Source organism: Baudoinia panamericana (assembly GCF_000338955.1).
Source record: "Baudoinia panamericana UAMH 10762 unplaced genomic scaffold BAUCOscaffold_7, whole genome shotgun sequence".
NCBI lineage: Eukaryota > Fungi > Ascomycota > Dothideomycetes > Mycosphaerellales > Teratosphaeriaceae > Baudoinia > Baudoinia panamericana.
This window is the reverse complement of record NW_006911263.1, coordinates 1,138,286-1,165,189: the sequence shown is the minus strand read 5'-3', so window position 1 is coordinate 1,165,189 and position 26,904 is coordinate 1,138,286. Positions and strand designations below refer to the sequence as shown.

Below are 26,904 nucleotides of genomic sequence, written 5' to 3'. Positions count from 1 at the left end.
CTCGGCACGTGTATACGAAAGCCTGTGAAAAGCTCAATGGTAAGCATTACCTATACCAACCCAAACAGAATCCGCACAGCGGCCACTGTTCAATTTATATCCAGCAGACCGTTCGAGGCTATTGGCTTCATTGTGCGAAATACCCACCTCGTGGTGCAGACATCAGAACCACTGTCAGGAAAGCATTGTGTGTCTCCTAGCCTTTCGAACGCCATCTCGTCCGTCTGGCTATCACAACGCCGGCATCATTGAGTGCGTGCCCAATGCGGCACCAAGACCACATCAATCATCCATGAGTGTCGCACTGTAGAGACTTGGAGGGTGTGCTGAGTCCATCCAGAAACGCACCGCCTGACGTCCTAGAGGCCGAGGATAACGGTACCCAGCATTCGGCAAGGCAACATTGCACTGTGCGCTTCCACGCACCTGAGCGCGCAACCCAAAGTCCGCTCTCAAGCTTCATCAACCGCAATCCGGAGCTGCGCAGCTTCCTAGGCGTCGAGGCGGAAGACGACGACCAAGAAGACCCCTCTCCTAGCCATCTCGAGGGACCGCTCAACGCCGCTAGTTGGTGTCTCTTCGCCTCACAGTGGACGTGTCTTCGCCGGTGCAGCTCGTTCAGGTCATCGCGGAGCTGTAAAACACCTCTCAGCGCCTGCGTTTGGACTCTCCTTGCCACCTCATGCGCGTGCATTAACAGTCCACCCCATCCCCAACCAAAGCCCACATCTCGCCGCAAACAGCTGCTAATCCAAATCTACCGCCGCCCCAGTACCAACATCACATTCAGAACAAGAATGTCCAAACCCCATCGCCCTCTTGGTGAACCCCATTGGACAAAGGAAGCGCTAAGCATCTTCATCTGGCAATCCTTCATCAAACGCGGCCGCCGCGTGCCACGAGCATACAACAGCCGCTGCCTCAACCTGCCCGTGCTAACCCGGATTGTGGAATCAGTGGCCGAAATCTCCGTGGGCAGCTTGCCACTTAACGGTAACGAGCCGCGCCCTCGACGTATTCGATCGAAACTGAGAGCGTATAACGTGGTACTGTCGACCGTCTGTAGGGTGCCGAGTCCACTCGGACGGAATGTTATGACCGCTGAGAGTGTAGAGGAGGAAGTTAGGGGAAGCGTAAGTGTCTCGGCTTCTTCTTCCGAGACGGGGAAGAGGGCGAGTGTTCATGTTGGTGGGTCGGGGTCTGATGCTGCGTTGGCTATTCGGGAGGGTAAACGACCCGTTTATTCCAATAGCGTTTTGCAGGGACGCAATTTGCTCGTTAGCGAAGACTGGATGTCGGGAGCAGGCGAACATTGGAGTCAACCGGGAATGGCCTTGTCGGCATCTCTAGACGAGCCACCCAAGTCGCTGAGGGCGCCACGGAAATGGCAGTATAAGCGTAAGTCTCAATGCGGCGGTCCTTCACTTCCATCGACTGTCGGCGAATGCGAGAGTACAACCGGTTCGAGTCCGGACACTGCGTTGCCGACGAGTCAATCGCAGCAGCCGCCCACCTGCGCAGCGCCAGCGTGGTGGGAAGCGCCGACCGCGGATGCGAAGCAAGCGAAAGCCCAGCGGCGCGCAGCTAAGCGAAGTTCATGGTTCAAGCAGGTCGAAGTGGAGGCGGTGCTCGAGGCGTGCACGGGGAAGACCGAGGCCGAGACACTCGATGCTACTAGCGATGGGCCGCTGCGAAGCAGCATTGTGCCGACGGGACTGCAAGATACTGAAGCCACATGCTTGCCTGCTGTCTCTTCAGCGCCGGAAGAGGCTCATGTCGAAGGGCCGGTCGTGGATGAGCCACCTTTTACTGCCAAGATCTCGACTGAACCGCCAAATTTCAAGTCCGAGGCCGAAGCAGCGACCTCACCAGAATTCCCGGCAGCGCGCCAGCGTTCCGCAGCCTTCCGCCGCGAGGTCCGGAACGGCATGCCTGGGAGTGCCTCGTCCGTCTATGGCAGACGCGCATCCGGTTCGTCTGTAATAACGCTTTCGCGTATGAATCCAGCAGCGAAAACAGGTCGAAACCGGAATGCCATATATGGAGGCTTTCATGCTCAGGACTCTCCAGAAGGGGTCAGCACGTCTGTACGGGAACTTCATGACCTCTGTGACGACGACGAAGAAGAGGAAGGCTATGGCCAACCTCAACCATCTGCTCACTCAACGCCTGCGCAAAGATTGAAAGCTCTCCAAAGGAAGAGCGCGCAGGCGCTCAAAGATGTGTGGTCGAGCTCGCCAGATGCCGACAACGATACGGCCGAGCCAGCGAATGCGTTGAAACGGCTTAGTAGGCGGAGTGTAGCTGCGTTGAAGGAACTTTTTCCGACGGTCGGAGATGCGACGGCCGAAAGTTTGGAGCCGACAGACGAACGGGCGGAGCCAGCACGTGCCCTTGAGAAGCTGCGCAGACGAAGCGTGCAAGCGTTCAAAGATCTGTTGACGTCTAAAGCTGTAGAGGGGGCCGGTGACAGGGCAAGTTCACGTACCGCACCGTCGGGCCAGAAGAGGCGGTCGGTGATGAGCATTCACCTCAACCAGAGACCGGAGCTCGACGGTGCCGAGGGAGTGTCGGGTTGGTGCTGCCCAAGCACAAGAGGATGTTCTGTGGTGGACATGTCGGAGCACAGCGGGACGGCCCCCGCACACTCGTCTCGTCTGCCTGAAGTTTCGTCTACATCGTCTCTGACTCCGGAGGTGAGAAGATGGAAGCGTGCAATAGCTCCTCCTATCAATTCAAGTCCAAGGCTGGACTTCGACTTCCAAGGCAGCCTTCAGATAGACGAGTGGGAGCGGATGACGACTGCAATTCTGGCACGTTTGTGCTCGTCGGAAGATGAAAACGCTGAGGCTAGAGTATCCAGCTTAGGTGGGAGGAGTGAGCATTCGCGCATTCACACAACGCAGCCATGGCAGGGGCAGGCCCTTGGTGACGATATCCCAGCTGCGCCAGCACGTGAGCTAGACGACCGTGCGAAAAAGTCGACTTATCGCCTACTGTCGCTGACGGATCCAGCTCAGCTGCCCATCACTAAGCCGTACTTATTTTCCAGCAAGACGGATGTGGAAGAGGCGGTCTCGCCGCGGACACATGTCGCCGCAAACGAGCTTGACGATGGCCAGTCTCATTGTCACGACGTCGCGGTGAACTCCGGCCGTTTCATCCGTCCGCAGACAGACGGGACAAACGCAACACTTGCGAATGATGCATCTTCACCCCCGAAGAAGGACTCCACGCTTGGTACTCAGCAACCAAATCGGAAGTCTGAGACGACAGAGTGAGTACCACAGATTTCAGCGTTGGATCTTGGGGTAGACCTCTCCAGTTTGGACTTCGTGAGGATCTGAAGTCAATTGATGAGAGTTGAACGAGGTGCTGGTCATGTCTTGTCGGAGGGAGTGAGGTTGTGCGGAGGGCGTGTAGTAGCGAGCCTGAATCGAGATGTACATCAATCATGATTTGATTGAGATCCTTCAATGTCTCGGTGCTCGTGTGGCCCAGACCGAATTAGGTATGGTCTTGTCGATAAGCAATTGGACCTGCAGTTACCCCTCGCGCGGGCTGAAGCGAGTGACAAGTGACAAGTGACCAGCTCCGCGACTTGACCACACGCGCACTCTAACTGACCAACTGACCAACTCCGCCAACGCAAACTACCCTGCCTGCTGTTTCACTGCTGCTGACTGACCAATGTCATCCTTTAGCCAGTATGGCTTAGCTGACATGCCCTAAGTGACACTCTTCCCTATATATATATACACCTCTTCTCCTCCCCACGACCCCGCCTGGCACTCGGATAAACAGCTCACTCCCTCCCTCACGCGACACCCCACCCTCACCAACATGGCCACCACCACCCACCCCCTGCAGTACGCGCCATGGACATCCGATATCGAACTCGCCTTCTACTCCGCCCTCGCCCGGCTAAAGATCGACCACGACAAGCTCGACTCCTCGGCGCGTAAGGTGCTCGGGCTGTACGAGATCAACCACCGAGACCCGCCGGAACGCTCCTGCCGCATGCAAATCCACGCCTCGGCACTAACCACAGACGAGTACGTAAGTATCCAACTCTCCCGATTAGGCAAGTGGCAGACTTACACAGTCGCGTCAAGTGGGCCGAGGAGCTTCTACCGCGCCGAAGGTCTCATCCGTAACTTCAACACGCGCGAGGAGTTTCAGCAGGTGGATCGAGCGGCGTTTATTGAGAGGGCGGGGCGGACGGTGTGGGATGCGATATGCGATGGCACGATCTACTCCTGCCCGAGTCTGCTCTCCAGCTTCTCCGCCATTTGTTTTGCCGATCTGAAGAAGTACCGCTTCACCTATCACTTCGCTTACCCATGCGTGCATTCCGACCCGCCATGGAGGTTGATCGGTGAAGAGGGCAAGTCGGTGGAGGAGGCAGTGAAGAAGCTGGGTCAGAAGGAGACGGAGACGCTCGTCGATGCGGTGCAGACGTGGCGGTATAGTGTCGACTCACGGCAGCATGGCTTCTTTCTGGCGAAGCGGCTGCGCAAGAGCGTACTCGAGGCGCAGTGGAAGTTAGGCCCCGGCAGTGGAGAGGTTGAAGAGGAGAAGGACGACGACGGCAACATGAACCACGCCGCGCAGAGGAGGCGAAAGAGTAGGACGCAGAGTCTAGGTGAGCTCGGCTTCTTGTGGCAGATCGCATCGTTGGCGAGCTACGAGAACGGCTTCTTCGACAATGCCGAGGAAGAGGACCGGTACCTGTGCTTTGCCGACCCTTCAACATATGCCGCCAACCCAGGCTGGATGCTGCGTAACCTGCTGGTATTGGTACGGCAGCGCTGGCATTTGGACAAAGTGCAGGTGCTCTGTTACCGCGACATCCACTTACGGCGCGAGCACCCAACGAGTCTCATCCTGAACTTACAATCAGCATCACCAGTACATACAGATCAAACCGCGGAACAGCTCAGCAAGGACATGCCCACCATGGCCACATCCTCCGCCCTTCGTCCAGACGACGTCGACGCTTTCGGCGAGTTGATACAGCGCAAAGACCCTCCACCCGAGCCAGCGCCTGAACCAAGCGTCGAGCATCCGCCAAAGATTCCCCCCATGCCAAAAGTAACGGGCTGGGAGCGCAACGAGCAGAACAAGCTCATCAGCAAAACAGTCGACTTGGCAGCCTACATGGACCCGTCAAAGCTCGCTGACCAAGCAGTCGATCTCAACCTCAAGCTCATCAAATGGCGTATATCGCCTTCCATGGATCTGGACATCATCAAACAAACCTCCTGCCTCCTCCTCGGCGCCGGGACCCTTGGCGCCTACGTCGCCCGCGGCCTGATGGGCTGGGGCGTGCGCAAAATCAGCTTCGTCGACAACGGACGCGTCAGCTTCAGTAACCCCGTCCGCCAGCCTCTATACGACTTCAAAGACTGCGAAGAAGGCGGCGTGCGCAAAGCAGAGCGTGCCGCGGACGTATTGAGCGAAATCTACCCCGGCATGGACGCGCATGGCTATCACATGTCCGTTCCCATGGCGGGACACGCTCTCACGGATGAAGAAGGGGTGAGGAAGGATTTTGAGAAGTTGAGAGGGTTGATTGAGGGGCATGACGTTGTCTTTTTGTTGATGGACACGAGGGAGTCGAGGTGGTTGCCTACGGTCATGGCCAAGGCGGCGGGGAAGATTGTGATCAATTCCGCGTTGGGGTTCGATAGTTATGTTGTTATGCGGCATGGTTTGCGAGATCCAGACGCGATAAAGCCGCAAATGGAAGAAAGTGCGGAGGGAACGGTGATCAAGAACGCAGAGGACGTCTCAGACTCTCTTAAAGCAGCGGCCAGCGATCCGATCGAACAGCAGGAACCAACACACACCACGAACGGTCCCACTGAGCAGACAAAGCCCTACGAAGAACTAGGCTGCTACTTCTGCTCCGACGTCGTCGCGCCAGCCGATAGTCTCAAATCCGCAACCCTAGACCAACAATGCACCGTCACCCGGCCCGGCGCCGCGCCTCTCGCCGCAGCGCAAGCGGTGGAACTGCTAATCAGCATCCTGCAACACCGCCGCAAAGCTTACGCCCCCGCGCCCACACCCCCAACCACGCACGGCATCCAACCCGCGCCCCCCACCGACCCTTCCCTCCCCAACTCCCACCCGCTAGGCACAGTCCCGCATATGCTCCGCGGCTACATGTCCACCTGGCAGATCCTGCAAGTCAAAGGACAGGCGTATGATTGCTGCGCTGCGTGTTCGCCGAAGATCCTGCAGGCGTACGAGGAAGGGGGGTGGGAGTTTGTGAGGCGGGCGGTTGGGGAGAGGGGGTTTGTGGAGGAGGTCAGTGGGTTGAGGGAGGTGCAGAGGCGGGCGGAGGAGATGGAGAGGGAGATGGAGGGGTGGGATGAGGAGGGGGATGTTGGGGGGGAGGAAGGGGAAGGGGAGATGGTTTGATTGGGGGAATTTTTTCACTGACTGTTCCCGAGAAGGGTGGAGAAGGTGAGGGGCCGATATGCACATTCGACTCCCCCACATAGCTGTTCTTGTTGATGGATGGTGCCACACGACGCTTGAGATAGTGAAGGCAGTTGGATGTCCGTGGGGCAGAGACTATAGTGAGCGCGAGGGAAGCGGTCACGCAGCGGACCTTGAATGACACACACGGAGACCCAGCTTGAGCCGGATCATCCTGCGGCGATATGATGTGCGCGCCTGCAGAATAAGCGTTATAATTTCGCCTCCCCCAGCATAACCTCCTTCAATAAAGTCAGCGCCTCAACAGCAAACCTCTTCATATTCCCCACCCTCTCCCCTCCCAGTCCCGTGTTCACCTCCCGCACAAAACACCCCCTCTCACAATCCACCGCCAACGCCACATACCCCGGCCTCCGATTCGGCGTGGTGCCCCCACTAGGTCCCGCCGTGCCGGACTCAGCAAGCGTATACGTACTCTCCAGATCCTTCCTCACGTGCTTTGCGAGTCCGCTCACGATATCGGTGGTGGGACCTTTGTAGGAGGCGATGGTTTCTTGCGACCAACCGGCGTAGGCGATGCGGGAGGGGAGGGTGTAGAGGGTCAGGCCGCCTTTGTAGATGGTGCTCGCGCCGGGAGTGGTGAGAATGGAGGCGGAGATGAGGCCGCCGCAGGCTGTTTCCGCGATGGAGAGGGTTTCGTTGCGTTGTTTTAGGAGGGTGGTGATTTCGTCCAGTATTGGTAGGAGATCGGAGGGTGGGAAATCTTGGGGTGAGGAGGAAGTTGAGGTCATGGTGTGAAGGTGGTGTCGGCGAGCTGTATGAGCAGTGGAATATAGGCGCTCAGATAGCTGGGTGATATGGCTGCTCGACAGGAGACTAAGAAGTGGGTGGCGGCGCGGAGTGATTAGAGGCTGCAGGATCCCGGCGCGCCTGAGAATAGTGTTTGATGTGAAGCTTCGGAGGACTTTGAAGACGAGATGAGTGTTGAACAGCATAAACTTGTCGGAGCAATCCACAATGTAGAATGATCGAAGTGCGCAGTGAACAATGCTTGTCGTATGTAGCTCTTATTGCGTTATGCCTGGCGGGGCAAGGCGGGGCTTGTCAGGCTCTCTACTGCGTCTTAGCCTCGAATCCGTCTCGCAGACTGCTCAATTAAATGCTGGGCCTACAGTCAGGATGCTTGGATCGATTGAAGATGCTATCATCGCTTCTGAGCAAGCATCTGACAAGTCGGGCCATGTCCACGGGCCGGACGGTACACTCGCGCACGCTTCCGGCATGCTTCATGCGTGGCGGCACTTCCAAAGGACTTTTGATTCATCGCAAGCACCTACCTGACGATGAGGCAAACTGGCAGCCTATCTTGGCGGGTGCTATGGGCTCACCAGACAGCTACGGCAGGCAGTTGAATGGTATGGGTTCCGGCATTTCTTCGACGAGCAAAATCTGCGTCGTCTCGCCTTCCAATAGAGCGGATGCGGACATTGACTATACTTTTGTCCAGGTAGGCATCAAGGACGGTTTGCTGGATATGGCTGGTAACTGTGGTAACATGTCGTCCGCGGTCGGTCCGTTTGCGGTGAATGAAGGTATCACAAAGGAGATGACGGCCGCTGACGATGGCTCCGAAACCATTCGCATGTTTAATACGAATACGTCGAAGGTCCTTCATTCCACGTTCACGGTTAGGGCTGGCAGCTTCGAGCCTTCTGGAGATTACTCGATCGACGGAGTTCCTGGGACAGCCTCACGAATCACACTCCAGTTCCTGAGTCCCGGAGGCGCGAAGACGGGTAAAGTCTTCCCAACAGGCAGTCCCGTGGATCAACTCGAGCTCCCCAATGGAACGTCAGTTAAGGCAAGCTTGACCGACATTGCGAATCCCGGCGTCTTCGTGTCTGCATCCGAGCTCGGTGTGCCAGGTGACATCCAACCAGACGCACTAGGCTCCGATGTGCAGCTGCTGGCCCGACTGGAGGAGATTCGACAGACAGGCGCACGCAAGATGGGCCTCGATCCAAACATCCAGAGCATTCCGAAGATCGTATTGCTGTCGTCGCCCACGGAGTCAGCAGCTGCCAACGGCGTCAATATCGTCTGTAGAGCTCTGTCCATGCAACAGGCGCACAAGGCAGTCCCGCTCACGCATGCACTGAACATTGGGGCGTGCTGCAGACTTGAAGGAACGCTGCCATATCAACTCGCTGCGAATGCCGGGGGCAAAGAGTCAGTGGTCATTGCGCACGCAAGTGGTAAGCTTGAAGTGGCCTGCACTATGAAGGAGGGCGAAATCGAGAGTGCAGTGCTGTATCGTACCGCCAGAGTTTTGATGAGCGGCGAGGTGATGCTCCCCTCGTGAGATGTCGCGCGATGTCGCGGATAGACGAGGGTGTTAGGTCCATGAGGCTTATGACACGTGCCGTGCTCCAGCAACGAAGGCTGAGCGCAGCAGAGTCACGACGAGGTAGCAAGCGTCCGGTAACCATTAGCTTACCAACAGTCAAGCTGGAGGCGTTGACACGAGGACCAGTCGCCCATACGAGTCGCAATATCAGCGCTTGGCGACCAATCTTATCTCGCCATCACGCGAAACTGCCGCGCGAAAAAGCTCTAGCTGCACGCGCAACCTCGCAGCCGCTGCCCGGGATAATTGATCAAAGTCGCGTGTAAGCCTGGGAAGTGTGACGGACCGAGGCGACCTGAGACTATGAACAGTCATGAGTACTAAGACTACGCCGAGCACCTGTGCAAGAGCTTGTGTGTCGCCATAGCTGTGGCTGCCTGATAGGCTATATCGAGATATTGGGCTTGGCTACGAGGCTTGAGACAGTTGCTCGCCAGGCAGCCTCAGAAGACGCCGAGTCGGATGGAAATGCATTCATCAAAGCGCGTGGACGCTTGGCAACACGGCGCCGTTAGTTCGGTGTCGCTCCGATGAAGATAAGGCGGGCGCGCGAACGCCGAGGCCGCGTACCAGCGGTGACGGTTGAGTGCTGAATGGTGAGGAACTCAGCTTCTTATCGGTCAAGGGCGATGCTCACGACTGCTGCATTACGCTGCCACCTGCATCTGCATGATCAGCGCAGCGCGTGTGGCTATGTTGTGCATTTCGAGCTTGTGGTACCTGCAGCGGCAATCCCGCAGACCCACCGCAGCATAGTAGCCGAGCGATAGCCGCGTGTGCTCCTCCACATCGCTGGCTTGTGATCGCAATTTCGGCGCAACCACCTAGCTTTTCCACCGCTCAACGTCGCCTGGTCGTACTCGCTTGTCATCCAATCGATAGTGACGTTGACAGCCTTCGGCGGACTCTGTTCATGCTGGCGCCGATGTGGGGTCGGAGCATTTCATGGTGCCTCGACCGCAAAAACGTCAGGGGCGTCAATCAACGAGTGTCTATCAAATTTGCTGTTCGCACCCTCCACGGCGTCTGATATCGAATGAGCGGCGATCTGCGTACAAGCACAATCGACAGGCTCGACGGTGAGATGAGTAACACGAGCTGCTGATTGCGTCTTCCAGAAATGTTACGCAACATGGACAGCTAAGGCTGCTGCATGCTGCCAATAATCCACTGATTCGACGATCGAGGTCGCAACCTCATCTGGCGATCCGGGATGCTCGCACAGCGCGCATACCGAATGAAAATCAGCTGCTCGTCGAAACAGAGTCCGCGGCGAGCAGCTGGCGTAGTAGCAATATCGCGTTGCCGCCAAGCCTTACCATAAAGTGACCGTCACGGTTACATCGCCGCACAACGCTTCCCCCTTTGAGTGCTCGTGTTGAGTGGGTCGTTGACTCTGTCAACAAACACTTTTCCGCGATCGCGAGGCGCCAGGACGGTCTCGTGCTCACGGACCCTCGAAGGTGAAGGCTAAGTGGTGGCGTAGCAGGGGATCCCAAATTTGTCCAGCCCTGCTCAGGGGTGCAGCGTTTTAATTGGGCCGACGGAAGTTGTTCCTGCATTAGGCACCCCTGCACTTGTTCATCCTTAAAGACCACCATATCCGTTTGCTGATCGCTCGTTCTCCCTACCCTTTTGCTACGACACAAAACACACACTCGTTCCAGCAGACAATTCAACACCGGTCTTCACCGCATTCACTCGCTTTCACAAACGCAGAACGACGTATCGTCACTAATACCGTCAACCTCACCAACAACACAATCTACATAATAATCAACATGCGTTTCTCGACTGCTGCTGTTGCCGGCTTCGCCGCCGTTGCGCTCGCCCAGAACACCACCGTCGCCCCGGTCTACGTGACTGACGTTGTCACCGCTTTCACCACCTACTGCCCGTCGTCCACTCAACTCACCCACAACGGCGTTACCTACACGATCACCTCCGCCACCACCTTCACTATCACCGACTGCCCATGCGTATGTAAAATTAAGATCGATCGAATGAATGACCATTAACTAATAACCATGCAGACCGTCACCCGACCTGTCACCTCGTCAGTCGTCACCTCCTGCTCTACTTGGTGGGCAGAGCGATATGTCGACGCTGTGAACCCGCTAACAATCGTTGCAGCAGCACTAGCTCCACCACCTCGTACGCGATGGGTCTGATCACGCCGAGCACAAGCCCTGCTGGCACCTCTCCCGTGACGACGCCCCCGACCGTTATCACCTCCTCCGGCACTGCCATCACCATCACCCCAGTGACCCGCCCGACCACCTCGTCGACGCCGCTGTACCCGATCGCCAACGGCACCACCACCCGCTTCGGCACTGGCACTGGCACCGTCAGCAGCCTGAGGTCGTCGACCACCACTGCCTCCTCCACCCTTTCCCTGTATGTTTGAACACTTTTCGCACTGAGGAACGCATGCTAACGAACATATCCAGCTTCACTGGTGCAGCCCACACCATGGCTGCAGGCGCCGGTGCCGGCTTCTTGGCCGTCGCTGGTCTCCTCGCCGCCCTCTAAGCATCTCGCTTCTCATGGAAACGGGCTGGGGGTGGGTTTGGATCTTTGTTTCGGCGTTGTGGCTACCTCACACCGAGGTCGGACCATGGTACCCTCTTACGGCATTGCGAGCGTACTTGCGTTATATAAGCTTTTCACTTTGGCACAACTCTTCGGAACGGCATGCCCGGTTTTAATATCGGCGGCAAACAACCTAATGACCTGATGGCGGAGGGCGCAAACGCTCAAAGAACAGTCTTCTTGATCGACATAACCCTCTTTTTTTTCTTTGCGCGGGAGTTTTTTCGTAGTTCTCCCGACAAGGAGATCGGCGACGGCGTCCGAGGCATAGCAGCATTAGGAACGCAATGCACTGCGCATGTAAATAGAGACGCTATTGCGGCAATGACCACGCCGCTGGGAGATACGACTTTTGGCCCGGCACATTCGCTTCTTATACGTGTGTGCCGTCTCAGTTGCGAAGTATTATTCTGCGATGCGATAGGTAAGGTAGCACTCTGCAACCATGGCAGTGTTGTTGGGAGCCGCTGTAAGAACCATGAATGTTACGTACCGCGTACTTGGTAGATTCTTTTGGTCATCGATCCTCCGCTCGCACTGGTCATCTACTTGCTGGGGCTTTTACTGATCTTTTCCTGTATTTCCGCTTGCCTCACCTCTGCTTCACCGGAGCCAACGATAGCTCAGCCGCAAAAGTTTGCACGATTGGCCTGCGCTATGGACACTAACATCGACGCAGCCGGAACCGGCGCACCCGCTCGCATTTATAGTCGTCCGCTCCTCTGTCAGCCTTACGGCCCAATCGCGCGTCGAAATTGTCGCGAGGAGCTTTGCTCGAGCTGTCAAGGCTTCTCTCGAACCAACGTGACTCGGAGCCTTAACGCTACCGATGTTGATAACACGGCCTGGTGTTCTCAAGCGCAGCAGAACGACTTGCAGCACCCATAAAAAACAGCGAGTGTTAGGCTGGAGGGTTGCATGTGAACCTTTAGACATGATGTCGTCGGTTTGCTCCTGTACTCATCACGTCTGCGCTATCCAATGGGTCAGGGTGCGACGCATTGTGATCAACGGCGAGGTGACTGTTGTCAGGGACGGTTTGGCGAAAGAGGATCAAGAAGTATCCTCTATCTTTCAAAAAATCTGTTTGCAGAAAGTGTGGACTCGCTGTACGCTGACCTTGGCTATCGCGACTTCATCTACCCGAACAGGATCAAGAACTTCGCGCTTACGGTTCCTTACGCCTTCGATTTGCATGCGCAGGCGAGATGCGGCATCAAGTACAATGCTACAAGAAATGACATCGCCAGTATGCCACCATGCTAGAGCGCCCAAGGCTCTGGCGGCATTGGTGTTTTCGGTGTTGTTTTTGTGCTGTATGGCGATGAGACTGGCTATGCATATAGTGTTCGCCTCCATCCAGCTCTTGAAGCCTCAATGCATCTCACTAACTACTGTGCGACGCGTCTACTGCTACTTTGAACTTGTTCTGACAAAAGATTGGTGAATCCTGTGTCGAGGTTACTGAACCTTTGGGTTTCCGACCCCACAACGCTCCGCATCTGCCCGTCTCCACCGTTCACGTGGCGCTAACTTGCGTTCTCTCGTCGTTATGGTCCCCAAAGCCTAAAGATGGTAGCCCATTCCGAGACTCTCATGCCCGGCCGTGATAGCGCCATGTCTACACGAGCATAATGAGGGACAGCCAGGAGGCCGACGAGGCCGACCTCACGGTCGGTCAGCTAGCCGACGACCTTGATATTGATGAGAATCAGCCGCTGAGGGTGTTGTCAAAGGGAGCGCAGCATGAGCTCGTGGAAGAGTTCGCTGAGACGTACGGCCTTGCAGACCATCTGGACGTCTTTCACAGGGTCGCGCAACTACTCCAGCACATCGCCGATAATGAAAACCCGGAACCTGACTTGACGGCTGGTGAGGCGCAAGCGCTTGGACGGGAGACATCTCATCCATGGCACCAACCAAGGTTGCTGTATTTCACCATCCTGGTCTGCTCGCTCGGCGCTATTGAGCAAGGCTGGGCTCAGACCGGGATCAATGGTGCCAATCTTTTTTTGGGACAAGCTCTTGGTATCGACTCGGGCAGCGCACACGACTCGTTCATCTTGGGATTGATCAACTGCGGCATCTACCTCGCCCAAGGGCTGTTCGGTGCATGGCTTGCGGAACCGGTGAACAGTCGCCTCGGGAGACGTGGGGCTATACTACTCGCCAGCAGCCTTGCCCTTCTGGGTAACATTGGTTCTGCGCTCAGCCCCTCGTGGCAGATTCTCCTGCTGTGCCGTTTGATATTGGGCACGGGATTGGGTCTGAATTCCAGCACCGTCAACGTCTATGCAGCTGAGTCCGCTCCAGCGTACATCCGAGGTGGGCTCGGAGTCAGCTGGCAGATGTTTACCGCCGCTGGCATTTGTCTGGGCTTCTTAGCCAACGTGGCTCTATACTCCGCCCCATCTGATTTGATCTGGAGACTGCAGCTGGCAGTACCCCTAGCGCCCCTGATTCCGCTCCTGCTCCTCATCTACAGCTGCCCGGAGTCTGCAGCGTGGTTCACGAAGCGTAGTAAGTACGGGTTAGCGTTCGCCTCCTTGTCACGCCTTCGGAACACCGAGCTGCAAGCGGCCTGCGAGGTATACTCGGCCTACCTCTCAAACCGCATTCTCAACAAGGAACTCGATACCGAGCAACCTTCCGCGTTCACGGCTCTCGCATCACTGATTACCGTCCCACGCAACCGCCACGCGCTCTACGCATCCTACACCGTCATGCTCTCCCAACAGATCTGCGGCATAAACATCATAGCCTTCTACTCCTCAACGATCTTCTCCTCCTCCGGCTTCTCTACACAAGCTGCCCTCTGGGCCTCAGTAATCTTCGGTCTCCTCAACTTCCTCTTCGCCATCCCCGCCATCTGGCTAATGGACGCCTTGGGTCGCCGCAGCATCATGCTCTGGACTCTGCCTCCGATGGCGCTTACGATGTTCTTCGCCAGTCTCAGCCTGAGTCTGCCCGAAGGTACGGCTCGGTTCGTCCTCCTGGCTGGGCTAGTCTACCTCTTCTGCATGCTATACTCGCCGGGAGTGGGTCCAGTTCCGTGCGCGTATTCCGCGGAAGTTTTCCCGTTAAGCGTGCGGGAGCTGGGCATGAGCGCTGCGATTTCGACTGCGAGTCTTTGGGCTACAGTCCTGAGTCTGACGTTCCCTGCTTTACTGGAGGGTTTGGGCGAGCAGGGGAGTTTTGGTCTTTATGCGGGATTGAATGTGGTCGCTTGGCTATTGTGCTGGATGTTTGTGAGGGAGACGAAGGGAGTGAGTTTGGATCACGGTATGGATGAAGTCTTCCTGCCGGATCAAACTACGTACATGAGGCAGCAGCTTGCTGCATTTTGGCAGGGGAGGGGACGAACTTAAGCGCAGTTGAACAGTTGTACAGTTTGTACACCCGGGCTATCTCGGGTATCTGCACCGAGTGTGCGATCAGCGATCAATCGCGACATGTCTAGGCTCAATCGTGATCCCTACTGTAGTCTTGGCAGATACGGATTGCGCGCAACCTAGCTGACGATGCTAACGTTGAGTTCGAGTTGCCCACGCATGAGAAAGCGTTGCAAATGGAGCTCGACGGATTTCCTCATCGTCTGGACTAAGACCATGCTTCGCGAAGTGACGAACATGTATAGGTCAGCTGCATGTTGCGTGTAATCCTTCCCGAAGCGTCCTGGGTGCGTTGAGCCGGAAACGAATCAGGGACAGAGTCAAGGCCCGGGTGGCTTTCGAGCGAGTGCTCTTGGTGGTTGGCTGCAAAAGCCGCAGTTACCAAGAACGGTAGTTTCCAAATGCTTCTGGCGCTCTACTGGGCTCGTATAACGGAAGGACTGGCGCCAGACTAAGTGTAACGTATACCATGGTACAAAGCGGATCAGATGGTCTATCCCTTGTATTTGCCCTTGGGTTTACGATCAAGTGCTCACCTATCGTCGTCTATCGAAAGGCCATTCAAATCTTGGCACGAACCGGTGTACGCGAACCAACAATGCATTGCAGTCCACTTACGACGAGTTCGAGTTGTCCGCGCACGAAAACGCGCTGCCGATGGCGCCTGAGGCATAAGCATCCCTAATCACGTTAGTATAATATCAATGAGTTCCAGCACGAGTCAAGAACGTACTTGATCAGCTCCGCCGTGCCGTAGGTGCCAGCTACACAGAAGAATGCTCCAAGCAAGATCAAGAACACATGGAACCAGTACTTTGTCTGTTCAATGGGACTCTTGCTCTTGACGGAGCCTCTAAAGTCGTACAGCCATAGGGCACCCGGAAGTGCAATCGCGATGGGGGCGAAGCAAACGCTGCCGGTCAGAGCAACGATATAATTGAAGATCGGGATCGCCTCCGCAAGGATGAATGCAACGGATCCCAGGCCGATGGTGCATCCCAACCATACCCCCCAGTGGATAGCGGTGTTATGCTGCAGGTGACGGGTGTTGCGCAAAATCCGGACAAAGACATACTTGGCTGCGACATGCAAGTACAAGCACCCACTGACGATGAGACCGATGAGGCCGATGCCAAATGCGACCTTCTTGATGGTTCCTCCAGCGCTAGCGAGCGAAGGGTTTGCGACGTATTTGCCGCACCAGCGGTAGACGACCAGGGCGAAGGCCAGGTAGGAGGATTGAACGATAGCCATGCAGAGGTACACAGCTCTGGAATAATGCGCCGGGGTGCGCATTTCAGAGATAACTGGCAAGAAGGCCGACGTGCCTGCGGAGCTCACGAAAATTGTCGCGCTCCCGACCATACCGTTGACAAAATTTGGGTACGCAATCGCATGGAAACCCAAATCGTATGGTCCAGTCGCCGGGGCGGCTGCTGGACGTGAGCGTACCGTAACTCCGATGACCACGACGAACACAGCGATGAATATGGAAAGGAATCCAGCCCATGTCAACCATCCGATCTGTTGGAACTTGCGGACGGAAGCGGCAGCGATGACAACCACAGTGGCAAGGAACGACCACCAGACTGTGCAAGCGGCGTGGTTCGAGAGGGCGTTGAGGCCGATCGAGACGCCGAGGATGCCAGAGCCGGCGCAGAGGACGTAGGCGAGGACGAAGAGTACACCCTGCCACGTAATGGGTGCGGCTGTTAGCGATCCGTTCGATGCCGAGCAAGGCTCATGCTCTCTGTTACGTACAACGATCTCACGGAGTATAGGGCCACCAATAACGGCTGCCATGTCGGCAATGGAGTGGCAATTAGGGTGACGGTTGCGGAAGTTGCCTTGCAGGATCGCGGTGTCTGCCAGTGTCAGCCAGGATCCGTCCAGGTACGCTAGATCGACGAAGCATGCTGTATCGACCGGACACGCTGTGTCGACGAGGCATGCTGGGTCGACTGTCACTTACAGGTGTTGAGCGCGCCCCATCCGATGACCGACAGAGCACCACCGACGGCGCCCAGCTGATACATCGCCGTCGGGATCGAAAGGACACCAGTGGCGAAGATAACTAGCTTTTCCGTCAGGTGTGTCGCTGCTGGGAAGTTGCTCGTCGTTGCATACCCTTGAGGAAGATGACGCTGGCTCGGATCCAGTGGACGGTACGGAAGTCGACGCCATCTGTATTTTTCTTAAACACCTCGAACTCGTCTTCGCCGGCCTTGACTGCTGATACATGAGTACAGTTTATTACATTCTTTGGGCATCTCCTGTTGCACATACGAGCATCCGACGATCCGATGGCCACCTCGTTGTCCGGGCTCGGGACATCATAGTCCTTCTCATGCGCTGACTTCTCCATTGTGCAATACTTGGATTCTTGTTTCCAATCTGACAAACTACGCAAAGACCGAGCAAAGCAGCGGAATTAATAGCTTCGTACACGCCATACTAGAACAATGGAGTCCATTCATACTCAACGCATCCCAGCATCTCGGCCAAGCGCCCATGCAGCCACGCACGTGGCAATAGCCGCTCTAGAGCAATCATCATGGGGAGGAATTCCTATCGTGCGCCCTTCCATCTCAAGTCGATACCAGTGACCTGTAGCTGGCACTTTGTGCTCACGCGAGTTTGAGCGATAGGGGACACTATCTTTCCCGAAGCGGTTTAGCTCGAGATAGGGCAAAGGCGAGTCTCACCATAAGCATCCTTGACCGAACTGTCAACGCCGATAGGTACTTTCAATGAATCAGGCGATGGCGTTTGGGAAACTTGTCATGGACAAACAGTCCCGATAAAATTTCGTTGTTCGGAATCTTTTAAGCCGACGTGCTATGTTCGAAAGATCTCACCTTGTTTACCACGTCCAGCAACTTCGAGGTGTTCACAGGATGGCCAATGGTCGACTACGGCACAGAGAATGTGCACTAGGTTGCAAGTGTCGAAAGCCCTAGTCGTTAAGTTTCCTCTGTTCTTGTCACTGTCATGGCAACTGGACCCCGTTGAGGCTGCCTCGACGGCCATGCCATATGCACGAGGTACACGCCCCCGGAATGAACCATCGGTGAACGCTATCGTAAACCCGATGTGAGCTCTGTGGCCTTATCCAGGTTGTAGACGCTGACACGCCGCATCCCGTGCTCATACTCGGAACAGAGACCGGTGATCTCGGCGGCCAAGAACTGCGCCAACTGAACAATGTCCGCAGACGATTGATTGCTCTCTCCCGTAGTCTTCGTCGTAATGCTATTGCACGTCCTTTAGCGTGATCGAGCATATGTGAGGACCAAGGGATATCGGTGATCCATCTGTCCAATCATTCAACCCCAGTACGGTACGCTTCCAGTTATGCTCGAGAAGGTACTGCTAATCGCGTGCCCTACGTCTTCGGTGGTCGACAATTTGGCGCGTTGACCGCTTAGCTGCAAGAATTCGATCAGTCAGCGAATCTTCCATTTCCGCCAACATGGCCTGCACTCACCTCAGTTCCAACGCCTTTATGCAGCGTGACAAGCCAATCGACGTAGTTGCTAGCCTCGCCATTCCGGTCCTCGTACAACAGCCGCGCAAACTCGAATTCCGACCCGTCAAGGCCCTGCCTCGCTAGCTGTATAGCCAGACCTTTACTGCCTCGCTGCTCCTCCAGATGCAACAAGATGTTCCGTGCCTGCGCATTAAGATGGGTTTCCAGCACTGGCAGGGCACTGAGATTCGGGTCAAGAGATTGAAGCGTATTGGCGCCTTCACCGAACAGGTCCTCCAACAGATTCGGACTAACTTGAGCATGCAGCCAGAGAAGGAGGATCTGGCCGTTATCGACAAGATAAGCGCCGCCTTCTTCCATGTGGGTGAATGAGGCGCGAACCGCACGCGGCATCTTCAAGTGCCCATGCTCGTCCGCAAAGCCGTCTTCGAGCTCCAGCGTGTGCAGCGCGATGATGCGAGGGTAGAGATAGAGGCTCAATTCAGCCATCCCCATCCCCTTCACCATCCTGATTTCTGCAATACGTCGGTCGCTCGGTTCCTTGCCCGCCTTCAGCGCTCGACTCTTCATCAAGCCCAGGATATACATGACAGACTCCTTGAGGTTTTCAGGAAGTACGAGCTGGCCCGAAGACTGACTGTTGGAAAGCTGCCTGCGGTAGCCCGCCAAGATCTCGATCGTCTTGTCCTGTATATTCTGCCGGATGTCTTTGAGATTGCGCTCTGGGACGCGGGAGCAAGCTTCCTTGGCAATGATGGCAAGGACAGCATCTTGGTCGATGAAGCGCATTGAGTCTCGTGCTTGCTCGGTCACAGTAGCTACAACGTTGATACAGCGTACGCGGCGTTGGCCGGAAGTCGTGGTGTAGAGGAGAGCGGCTTGGAAGTGTGCATCGAGTCGAGTGTCGAGCTATACAAGTGCCATTGTCAGCCATTTGGTCCCGTATTGGACAACAAGGTCGTGCCAGGCGCACCTCAACATGCGTCGCCCGCCGCCTCTCCTCCAATGAAGCCACGGGATCCAGTCGTACACTCACCTTGCCGTCGTATGCAAACGTCACACCCATACCCGTGTCTTCCGTCACGCTCGCCAGCTCCAGGTCCGCGCCAAAGGTGTGCTGTGTGAAGTTGCCGCTATAGTGTGCCACTTGCAAGCCTTGACTACACCGGACCTTCATCAGCGCCGCATACCCCTGGTTTCGCTGTAAGGTGTGGCTGATCTCCTTCGCGACCCTCAAACAGTCCCGGGGATAAGACCAGTTCGGGTAATAGAACGTCTCGCCTGCCGTCTTCTCCGCTAGGAAGCCGATGGTAGCGATGTCGAGGTACCCACCCATCGGCGCTGATAAGAAGAAGTCTACACCCACTCCAGCCTTGACAAGGTCGGCTTGGCACTTCTTAAAACCGGTATGTTCTGTCTTGAGAAACTCCTTGCTGGAGTCGCTGTCATCGGTTTGCCTCTCACCTTTGTCACGATGGTTCAGGCGCCCCGGGCCATAGGTGGCAAGACCGCCAAGGGAACAGATGATCTTGCCTCCGCTAGTCTCTAAGGCTGATAGAGCGGCCTGCAAAGACGGCAAGAGCGCCGGCTCAGGGTGTCGAATGTTAGCGAACATGTTTGGGATCTGTCTGAGCAGCGTTGTGACATTCTTCCGGCACTCAGTGGCATCAACGAACAGGCTCTCTGCGGATATAGCTGTGAAGGGATCCTCAAGGTCAGAGACGACCAGTTGCTGAGGTGCGGATATCGATCCAGAGACATCGTAAAAGTGTATCTCGCGGTCGAAGGTCATGATGCCTACCTTGGCGCCTGCAGGCACCTTGCTTCGCATAGGCGCGGTCTCGCCTTCTGCATGCTCACCGTTGGTGGCTGGCTCCTCATCGTCGCCGTACAGTGCGGCTATGATGCCATCGCAGATACCCTGCAAGAAGCCACGAGTGTAAGCTTCAGCGCTGACATCAATCAAGAACAAAAAACGCATGGGCATCGGCTCTTTGGACCAATACTCTTTCGGCACCAGGAACTCGCAGGTGCCGAGCAGCAGCTCCGGTCGGTCTTGCCTGTCAACTCGAATTCCAGAAGGATCGGTAGGCGAGAAATATTCGGGCGGTACCTCGTTCGGGTGACCGCAGAGATTGCAAGTCATTCTGTTGCCACCGTTGGAGAACACCATGAATGGGTTGATGTATGCTCTGCATCTCCGACATCGCGGCGGGCCAGCATCACCAAAATCAAGGACCGGAACTGCCTGCTCGCCATCGATCTGCTTCGCAAGAGGTTGCAAGACAAGGCCGAGTGGAAGACCAGTGGCCATCAGCTGATCGTGTGCGTTCGGAATTCGGTTCAACGTCAGACGGGCATACTTCGGCGAAGCGTTGCCTTGATCGTATGAGACGAAGGGTGTTGTAACAGGCGGTGGGACATGTTGCTCCATTGTCGGGTAGATGTGATTTTTGTAGTACTCTGCCGGCAGATCTCTGCTCAACGGCACGCTGGGAATTTGGTCTGCATTGACCTTGGCTTGTGCGCCAGCCGGCATACCAGGCTGCTGTTGGCCAGGGTGACCGCCCATCTGAATGGGCATGCCCGGTAAGGGCGCCATTTGGGTTGTTGCTTGGGGCAGCTGCTGTGATTGCCACGGCTGCGACGTTGGCTGCCACTGCGCTTGCTCGGCGCTCGCCCCCAGCTGCGGTTGGGTTGCGTTTCCGTTCCATGACTGTCCGCTCGGCGCGCCGTTGTATTGTTGAGTGGGTGCTACAGGCTGCTCGATCTGATGGTATGCGTGTCGGTCCTTCTTCCTCCTACCTGGCCCAGGTGCACTACCATCTAAACTCATCTGACCCATTTGCTGTGCGATGCCACCTGCATCTTGCTGCAGGACGTGCGCATCTGTTCCGTACTGTCCATATTGTTGCATTGCTGGCTGGCTTGTTGGTTGTGAAGTCGGTGCAGACTGTGCTGGGAAGTAACTGTCCGCTACAGGCGCGCCATATGCTGCACTCCTTGGGCCAGCATTTGCGTATCCGCTGCTTTGTTGGTATCCGCCCGGAGATGGTGCCACTGGTGGGCGAAACTGCGACTGCTGTCGCTTCGGTTTGGGTCGATCATGGGTGGGTGTACCAAAAGGTGAGGCACCTGGACTACTAACGTGGAATGACATGTGTCCAGAAGCATAAATTTAGCGGCGCTGATCTGACAAGAGTTTCGAGCGACGTGTTCCTAACATGCTGTGCAAGCGGCAAGTCGATCAGACCGTCACATATGAAGAAGTCACTCTTTCAAGTCTAACGTATGGCTTTGGTGTCTTAGTCCAACCAAGCGTGTCCGAACAGGGAAGTTGTGAGCTATGTGAGCCCCACCTTTCCACGTGCGGGTCTTCACACTAGCGTGACCACATAGTAGCAGATCCATAACATTGCATGACCGCAACACTAGGTACATCAACGGTCTATCGCCTTGGGATCTCGACGAAGGCGATGGCGGTGTCAGAGCCTATCCGCAATGTCGCCGCGCGCTGGATGGATCTGGATCGTGATGAAGACACCCGGCAACAGATCGTCAACTTGCTTGAGGCTGGCGACGACGTGGAACTCGAGAAGCGACTTCGAAAGCGTATCGCTTTCGGTACTGCAGGCTTGCGAAGTTCGATGAAAGCTGGCTTCGCTCATATGAATGCCGTAACCGTCCTACAAGCATCACAAGGGCTTGCAGACCACCTTATCAATTACCACCAACCAGTACAGGAGTGGAAGCTAAGCGTTGTAATCGGTTACGATGCTCGCCATCAGTCCGAGAAGTTCGCACGTCTGGCCGCAGGTGCTTTCTTGGCGAAAGGTCTCCGAGTCCTATGGTTCGGCGAACTGGTACATACGCCTCTCGTCCCCTTCTCAGTAAGCCGCTTCAACGCTGCTGCGGGCATTATGGTTACCGCTTCTCACAATCCAAAAGCGGACAATGGCTACAAGGTATACTGGGAAAACGGTTGCCAAATCATTCCGCCGCATGACAGTGCCATTGCTGCCGCTATTACCGCGTCTGAGCAAGAGCAGATACTGTCATGGGACGAGCACGCAGTAGACGAAAGTTCTCATGTTCACAATGTCCACCTCGCAGCTCGCTCGCAGTATTTCGATTCACTTGTAAGGCTACTTCCTCCACTACAGCAAGGTGAGGCAGATCCCGTTCGCTTCGTCTACACTCCACTGCATGGGGTTGGACTACCGTTTATGCAGCAAGCGGTGGACAATCTTAGGTTGCCATCGCAGACAATGCACGTTGTAGCAGCACAGGCGCAGCCAAACGCAGAGTTCCCAACCGTGCCATTTCCCAACCCGGAGGAGAAAGATGCTCTTGACCTTGCAATACAAGAGGCTGAGACTAGTGGTGTCAGTGTTATCCTTGCTAACGATCCTGATGCGGATCGTTTTGCGGCAGCAGAGCGTTTGAACAGCGGCAGTTGGCACCAATTCACCGGCAACCAAATGGGTATACTGCTTGCATTGTACGTACTGGAAATTAGTGAGCAGCCGCGAGAGAAGGTGGTAATGCTTGCCTCAGCCGTCTCTTCTCGCATGCTTGCCGCTGTGGCGGCCAAAGAAGGTTTCGCCTATAGAGAGACGCTGACCGGCTTCAAGTGGCTCGGCAACGTCGCGCAACTAGCCGCGAGGGAGGGCTTGACCCCGGTCTTTGCCTTCGAAGAAGCAATAGGGTACATGTTTGCAGACCTAGTATGGGACAAGGACGGCATCGCAGCGGCGACAGTCTTCTTGCTCGCTTGTCGAAGCTGGCGTCAGCAAGGTCTGACGCCATGGCTGAAGTTGCAGCAGCTATATGGGAAGTATGGCTACTTCGCGGACGCAAACACCTACCTCATCTCGCCTTCTCCAGACGTAACCAACAGCACCTTTGCTGCTATCCGAGCTGCTAAGAATGATGGCCCACCTTCTCATGTTGGTAAGCGGAGGATACTGCGCTGGAGAGATTTAACACTTGGTGTGGACAGCGCTTCCAGCGATGGTAAACCAGATTTGCCAGTTGACTCCGCAGCGCAAATGATTACATGTTGGCTTGAAGACAATGTAGTCTTCACTGCTCGCGGTTCCGGTACGGAGCCTAAGATCAAGCTCTACATTGAGGCTAGTGCTAGTGACGCAGGACTCGCGAAAGCAATAGCGGACAAAGTACTCCACGACCTGGTCAACACATGGTTTCATGGGTTGAGACTGGCTGGCAGCGGATGAGGCAGCACTTCTGCACTATCGCAGATTCTTCGTTTTCAGATGTGGCAGTTTCCAGCTCTAAGTACATGCTAATGAGATCTATACAGATCGTTCGCTTCCAGCACTTGGAATTGCGAAGCGTCTCGTGGCGCTGAACTCATACAAAACAGAAACGCTCGGACAGTGAACCTCAACCCGACCACTTCACTTTACACTGCTCAAACTTCTGCTTGAACGCTTGCACCCTGTCCATCATCCATCCACTCGTCCAATGCTCATCGTACGGTGCATCACTCCGCCCCAACCGGATGTCCTTGCCCAGGTAGCAGCGACCAGGCGACCACATCCACTGTACGCACTCATACTCACGCTTTCGCGCACATGCTGCCGCGCAAGCATCGGCAGAGTTTACAGATTCCTGCTCATAGTCTTCTAGGTCATAGAAGTTTGTGTCCTCGGCCCCAGCCAGAGACTCCGAGATAAACCTCTGGTCTTGGCAGATGTTGTTCCAGTTCGTGCGGTTTACACTGATGTGACGCTCGATATAGTGCTCAAAGACATCGCGGAAGAGATAGGGCGTATCCCAGCCGTGATCGTCGACCCACGACATCTGAAACTGAAACAGGCTGTCGACTTCGATCGGAGTGACGTGATGCCAGGTGATTGCCACGGAACACCAGTGATTATCAGTCCAGTCTATGGTGCTTACCGTCTCTCCTTGAATACGCGGCCAGGCTGGTGTGAGTGCGACGTCAGCTTCCTGGAACGCACGAGCGACGACTTCATCGCCGCAGCATGACGTGCTTGTAAGCTCTTCCCACTTCTCGTCGTAGGCTTCCTTGCCCATCGACTCCCTTTTCCGCACAAGCAAATCTGCAGCCTTGCGGGAGAAGACGAGTCCACTCCCGCCGTGACCGAAGGTAGTGTCTCCAACAACGTTCTGCGCGCCGAGGTAGTACGGCTTCCTCGGGTCCATGGTCTTCAGCCACAGTAGAAGGTTAGGCCACGACACACTCGTATCGGCCTCAATCATAACGAACCATTGGATCTGGTCAGGCGCGCTTTTAAATGCTTGATGTAGCATCGGTAAGAACTTCCACTTATCTAAGTTCCATCCACCATCACCCTTGAGCTTACCCATATCCTGACCTTCTCGCTGGTACTGTTGCAGTCTGCGGTACAGCTCAAAGTCGCCATGGTGCTCCCGATACTGCTTACCGACCGAAGCGATCGCATCATGAATCGGGTATCCCGCGAAGTCTTGCGCCATGTCGGAGAAGATCATAAAGTGCGGTACACAAGTTAATGTTGTTACGAAATGTGTTGGCAGCTTTTGATATAACTCAGTAGCGCCAGTCTTGAGCATAACAAGCACTTTGTCGGCTCCCGGTACATCTTGGCAGGACCCTGACGCCGAGCTCGATGTCTCGGCAACGTTCCCTTCATGCGAGGTCGTTGAGTGCCCAACGGTGGGCGTGCCAAGTGTAGCAGGCTGTGTGGTGTATGCTAAGTTGTCAGGGAGCCATTGGTCGTGGTAGAGGAACAAGCCAACCAAGATAAGGAAAATAATGGCTAGACGAAGCAGAGTGACACCCTTGAGGTTGTAGGCCAAACTAGCGCTCATCGTGTTGTTGTAGCTGATCGAGTAGGCGGCAGTGCGCCTGTGTACTTGCTAGCGTCCAGCGTCAACGTGGGTAGAGTTCTTCGATGCAGCGTGAGGCCGTGCGTGGACGCGGCCTGTCTGTTATGGAAAACACTGCCCACGCTTTCCCGGAGCACATTGCATTGAAAGAGGTCAGACAAATATGCGTGAGAGAGGGGCTGCTGTCCTTACCTTATCATACCTGTGCAACCTGAACACAGCTTGCCACGGCACCACTCGGCGCATGCGCAAAGGGGAGGTTGTCCGCCCGGTGCACGCCCAAGTCGGCCCTGTCGGGTTATCTACCCCACCGGTCAAGTCACAAACCGTTAGTTCCCGCTTCGAACCGTTGCACCGAGCTGCCGTATACGAGTTTGTCTCGCCGAAACGCGAAACCACGAGGGCCTTAAACGCTCCGAAGCGAGACGCCACAAGGTGATGGGTATTGAATTGCACGCAAGCATTCCGCCCCGTACTGCATCCCGAGGAACGCGTATAATCGGCGGGCAGCAGTATGTGGTCGAGAAATGCGCAGTACCTACGACGGCATCGATGTTGCTCTGTCTTGCGGCCAATCAGAACCCGCAGTGCGACGGTACTGCCCTATGCAATTTTCGTTCTCATTACCTTTGGTGCAACGGTGAGCATGTGCCACTGTACCGGGTACTAGCCTGCGGACATACACGTCGCATCAAGGCTGCCGAAGTGCGAAGCTGCATCGCGACGGCGTCAACATCTAAGACCTTCCGACTGCGTCTAGTCTGACACCGCTTTGCGACATTGGACGCTCATGTGCACCACGCACTCGAAGCTCAGCAGCGAACATGGTGAGGAACGACATTGACTGCTTCTCGGCGCGTGCAAACACTTCGTTGGCGCTGTTGGCCAGCACATATCCAGACTCAGTGTATGCTGGAATATTAAGCGGGAAAACGAGAGGGACAGTTTGCAGATGACACTCTCCCAAATGCGGAGAGCAGAGGTGCATGCAGGACATCTTCGAGAGAATTCGACTTGCCATACCATACGAATGATCTACGGGGCATCTACGGCCTAGCGATATGCTCTGCGGAACTCTCTCCGAAGTGGTGTGCTGTCGTTCTTCACTCGAAAGCCTGCAAGAGAACGATTTGCAGACCCTTTTACGCCTTCGGTCGATTGTGTCGAAGAAAACAGATGCCAAGATACAACGACTAGTATGCATCGGGCAGTAAGCGTATCTCATCGCAAGCCGAAGCCTCTTCATTGGATCCGCTTCCACGCGCCCTGCCGCACCGCTTCCATGCCGAGAGTCTGACCTCATGGTGTTGAAGATCCATGCGCGCAACGTGCATCTTGCTCCTCGAAGAGCATGCGCGAACAACGGCACGCCAGATTGCCCGCACCGCCTGGCGTTCAACTCGTCTTTCATCCTGGTGCTTAGCAAGCCCTTTAAGCAGGTTTGATGATTGCTTCTGTATCTCTTACCGAAAAACAATCAGTCTCCTCTCGTACCTGCATCGTGTAAGCCACTAAACGTGAAGTTGCACTATCTGACCAATCGAGCAATATCACAACCCTGTCAATATCAAAGCGGAGGCGGACGCTCTAAGCCGACTATCGTGCCATTGACGTAAAGGGAGCGTGCCACTCTCCTCTGCTTCATCGCGGTGCGCTGGCAGATCTGAGCACATCAGTGAATGCTCACTCCGTCATGACCGATCCGCAGAGGC

The 26,904-nt window shown here is 55.6% G+C and overlaps 13 protein-coding genes across 13 annotated transcripts; 8 read left to right on the top strand and 5 right to left on the bottom strand.

Moving 5' to 3' along the window:
• Positions 1–386: 386 nt before the first annotated feature.
• BAUCODRAFT_516685 (uncharacterized protein) lies at positions 387–3,287 on the top strand. Its single transcript, XM_007679113.1, has one exon. It carries the CDS (start codon positions 798–800, stop codon positions 3,279–3,281), a length of 2,484 nt encoding a protein of 827 aa, XP_007677303.1. The 5' UTR covers positions 387–797; the 3' UTR covers positions 3,282–3,287.
• Positions 3,288–3,843: 556 nt separating this feature from the next.
• BAUCODRAFT_71641 (uncharacterized protein) lies at positions 3,844–6,429 on the top strand (the record flags this gene model as incomplete). The annotated part of the gene is made up of 5 exons (XM_007678800.1): positions 3,844–4,055; positions 4,116–4,524; positions 4,615–4,911; positions 5,065–5,755; positions 5,891–6,429. 5 exons carry the CDS (start codon positions 3,844–3,846, stop codon positions 6,427–6,429), a joined length of 2,148 nt encoding a protein of 715 aa, XP_007676990.1.
• A 272-nt stretch (positions 6,430–6,701) lies between these two features.
• Positions 6,702–7,241, bottom strand: BAUCODRAFT_148897 (uncharacterized protein; the record flags this gene model as incomplete). Its single annotated transcript, XM_007679112.1, has 1 exon — positions 6,702–7,241. The coding sequence occupies one exon, from the start codon at positions 7,239–7,241 to the stop codon at positions 6,702–6,704; it is 540 nt and encodes a 179-aa protein (XP_007677302.1).
• A 449-nt stretch (positions 7,242–7,690) lies between these two features.
• On the top strand, positions 7,691–8,812 carry BAUCODRAFT_123336 (uncharacterized protein; the record flags this gene model as incomplete). The annotated part of the gene is made up of 1 exon (XM_007679111.1): positions 7,691–8,812. One exon carries the CDS (start codon positions 7,691–7,693, stop codon positions 8,810–8,812), a length of 1,122 nt encoding a protein of 373 aa, XP_007677301.1.
• A 1,736-nt stretch (positions 8,813–10,548) lies between these two features.
• Positions 10,549–11,416, top strand: BAUCODRAFT_515072 (uncharacterized protein). The gene is made up of 4 exons (XM_007679110.1): positions 10,549–10,836; positions 10,891–10,917; positions 10,991–11,108; positions 11,391–11,416. The coding sequence occupies exons 1-3, from the start codon at positions 10,639–10,641 to the stop codon at positions 10,997–10,999; spliced, it is 234 nt and encodes a 77-aa protein (XP_007677300.1). The 5' UTR covers positions 10,549–10,638; the 3' UTR covers positions 11,000–11,108; positions 11,391–11,416.
• Positions 11,417–11,560: 144 nt separating this feature from the next.
• On the bottom strand, positions 11,561–12,430 carry BAUCODRAFT_34829 (uncharacterized protein). The gene has a single exon (XM_007678677.1). It carries the CDS (start codon positions 12,383–12,385, stop codon positions 12,053–12,055), a length of 333 nt encoding a protein of 110 aa, XP_007676867.1. The 5' UTR covers positions 12,386–12,430; the 3' UTR covers positions 11,561–12,052.
• Positions 12,431–12,715, top strand: BAUCODRAFT_123334 (uncharacterized protein; the record flags this gene model as incomplete). Its single annotated transcript, XM_007679109.1, has 1 exon — positions 12,431–12,715. The coding sequence occupies one exon, from the start codon at positions 12,431–12,433 to the stop codon at positions 12,713–12,715; it is 285 nt and encodes a 94-aa protein (XP_007677299.1).
• Positions 12,716–12,888: 173 nt separating this feature from the next.
• On the top strand, positions 12,889–14,972 carry BAUCODRAFT_34827 (uncharacterized protein). The gene is made up of 2 exons (XM_007678676.1): positions 12,889–13,122; positions 13,186–14,972. The coding sequence occupies exons 1-2, from the start codon at positions 13,084–13,086 to the stop codon at positions 14,815–14,817; spliced, it is 1,671 nt and encodes a 556-aa protein (XP_007676866.1). The 5' UTR covers positions 12,889–13,083; the 3' UTR covers positions 14,818–14,972.
• A 483-nt stretch (positions 14,973–15,455) lies between these two features.
• Positions 15,456–17,125, bottom strand: BAUCODRAFT_71260 (uncharacterized protein; the record flags this gene model as incomplete). The annotated part of the gene is made up of 5 exons (XM_007678774.1): positions 15,456–15,522; positions 15,575–16,530; positions 16,603–16,706; positions 16,814–16,915; positions 16,969–17,125. The coding sequence occupies 5 exons, from the start codon at positions 17,123–17,125 to the stop codon at positions 15,456–15,458; spliced, it is 1,386 nt and encodes a 461-aa protein (XP_007676964.1).
• Positions 17,126–17,855: 730 nt separating this feature from the next.
• BAUCODRAFT_34824 (uncharacterized protein) lies at positions 17,856–21,637 on the bottom strand. Its single transcript, XM_007678675.1, has 3 exons — positions 19,368–21,637; positions 18,329–19,240; positions 17,856–18,269 (listed from the first exon to the last, which is right to left on the bottom strand). Exons 1-3 carry the CDS (start codon positions 21,489–21,491, stop codon positions 18,168–18,170), a joined length of 3,138 nt encoding a protein of 1,045 aa, XP_007676865.1. The 5' UTR covers positions 21,492–21,637; the 3' UTR covers positions 17,856–18,167.
• Positions 21,638–21,695: 58 nt separating this feature from the next.
• Positions 21,696–23,576, top strand: BAUCODRAFT_34822 (uncharacterized protein). The gene has a single exon (XM_007678674.1). The coding sequence runs from the start codon at positions 21,808–21,810 to the stop codon at positions 23,569–23,571; it is 1,764 nt and encodes a 587-aa protein (XP_007676864.1). The 5' UTR covers positions 21,696–21,807; the 3' UTR covers positions 23,572–23,576.
• On the bottom strand, positions 23,567–25,446 carry BAUCODRAFT_34821 (uncharacterized protein). Its single transcript, XM_007678673.1, has one exon. It carries the CDS (start codon positions 25,172–25,174, stop codon positions 23,741–23,743), a length of 1,434 nt encoding a protein of 477 aa, XP_007676863.1. The 5' UTR covers positions 25,175–25,446; the 3' UTR covers positions 23,567–23,740.
• Positions 25,447–25,512: 66 nt separating this feature from the next.
• BAUCODRAFT_34820 (uncharacterized protein) lies at positions 25,513–26,052 on the top strand (the record flags this gene model as incomplete). The annotated part of the gene is made up of 1 exon (XM_007678672.1): positions 25,513–26,052. A coding segment is annotated over exon 1 (322 nt), but the record flags the coding sequence as incomplete, so codon positions are not given.
• Positions 26,053–26,904: the final 852 nt, after the last annotated feature.

What these genes read in the sequence shown, in the direction of transcription:
- BAUCODRAFT_34824 (XM_007678675.1), bottom strand. Translation starts at nt 21,491, where the DNA reads ATGTCATTCCACGTTAGTAGTCCAGGTGCCTCACCTTTTGGTACACCC. An exon ending in CGTTTGCATACGACGGCAAG is followed by an intron (nt 19,241 to 19,367) that starts GTGAGTGTACGA and finishes GCACTTGTATAG; the next exon opens with CTCGACACTCGACTCGATGC. An exon ending in ATAAAGGCGTTGGAACTGAG is followed by an intron (nt 18,270 to 18,328) that starts GTGAGTGCAGGC and finishes GAATTCTTGCAG; the next exon opens with CTAAGCGGTCAACGCGCCAA.
- BAUCODRAFT_34822 (XM_007678674.1), top strand. Translation starts at nt 21,808, where the DNA reads ATGGCGGTGTCAGAGCCTATCCGCAATGTCGCCGCGCGCTGGATGGAT.
- BAUCODRAFT_515072 (XM_007679110.1), top strand. Translation starts at nt 10,639, where the DNA reads ATGCGTTTCTCGACTGCTGCTGTTGCCGGCTTCGCCGCCGTTGCGCTC. An exon ending in CTATCACCGACTGCCCATGC is followed by an intron (nt 10,837 to 10,890) that starts GTATGTAAAATT and finishes ATAACCATGCAG; the next exon opens with ACCGTCACCCGACCTGTCAC.
- BAUCODRAFT_34829 (XM_007678677.1), bottom strand. Translation starts at nt 12,385, where the DNA reads ATGTCTAAAGGTTCACATGCAACCCTCCAGCCTAACACTCGCTGTTTT.
- BAUCODRAFT_516685 (XM_007679113.1), top strand. Translation starts at nt 798, where the DNA reads ATGTCCAAACCCCATCGCCCTCTTGGTGAACCCCATTGGACAAAGGAA.
- BAUCODRAFT_34821 (XM_007678673.1), bottom strand. Translation starts at nt 25,174, where the DNA reads ATGAGCGCTAGTTTGGCCTACAACCTCAAGGGTGTCACTCTGCTTCGT.
- BAUCODRAFT_34827 (XM_007678676.1), top strand. Translation starts at nt 13,084, where the DNA reads ATGAGGGACAGCCAGGAGGCCGACGAGGCCGACCTCACG. An exon ending in CCGACGAGGCCGACCTCACG is followed by an intron (nt 13,123 to 13,185) that starts GTCGGTCAGCTA and finishes GTGTTGTCAAAG; the next exon opens with GGAGCGCAGCATGAGCTCGT.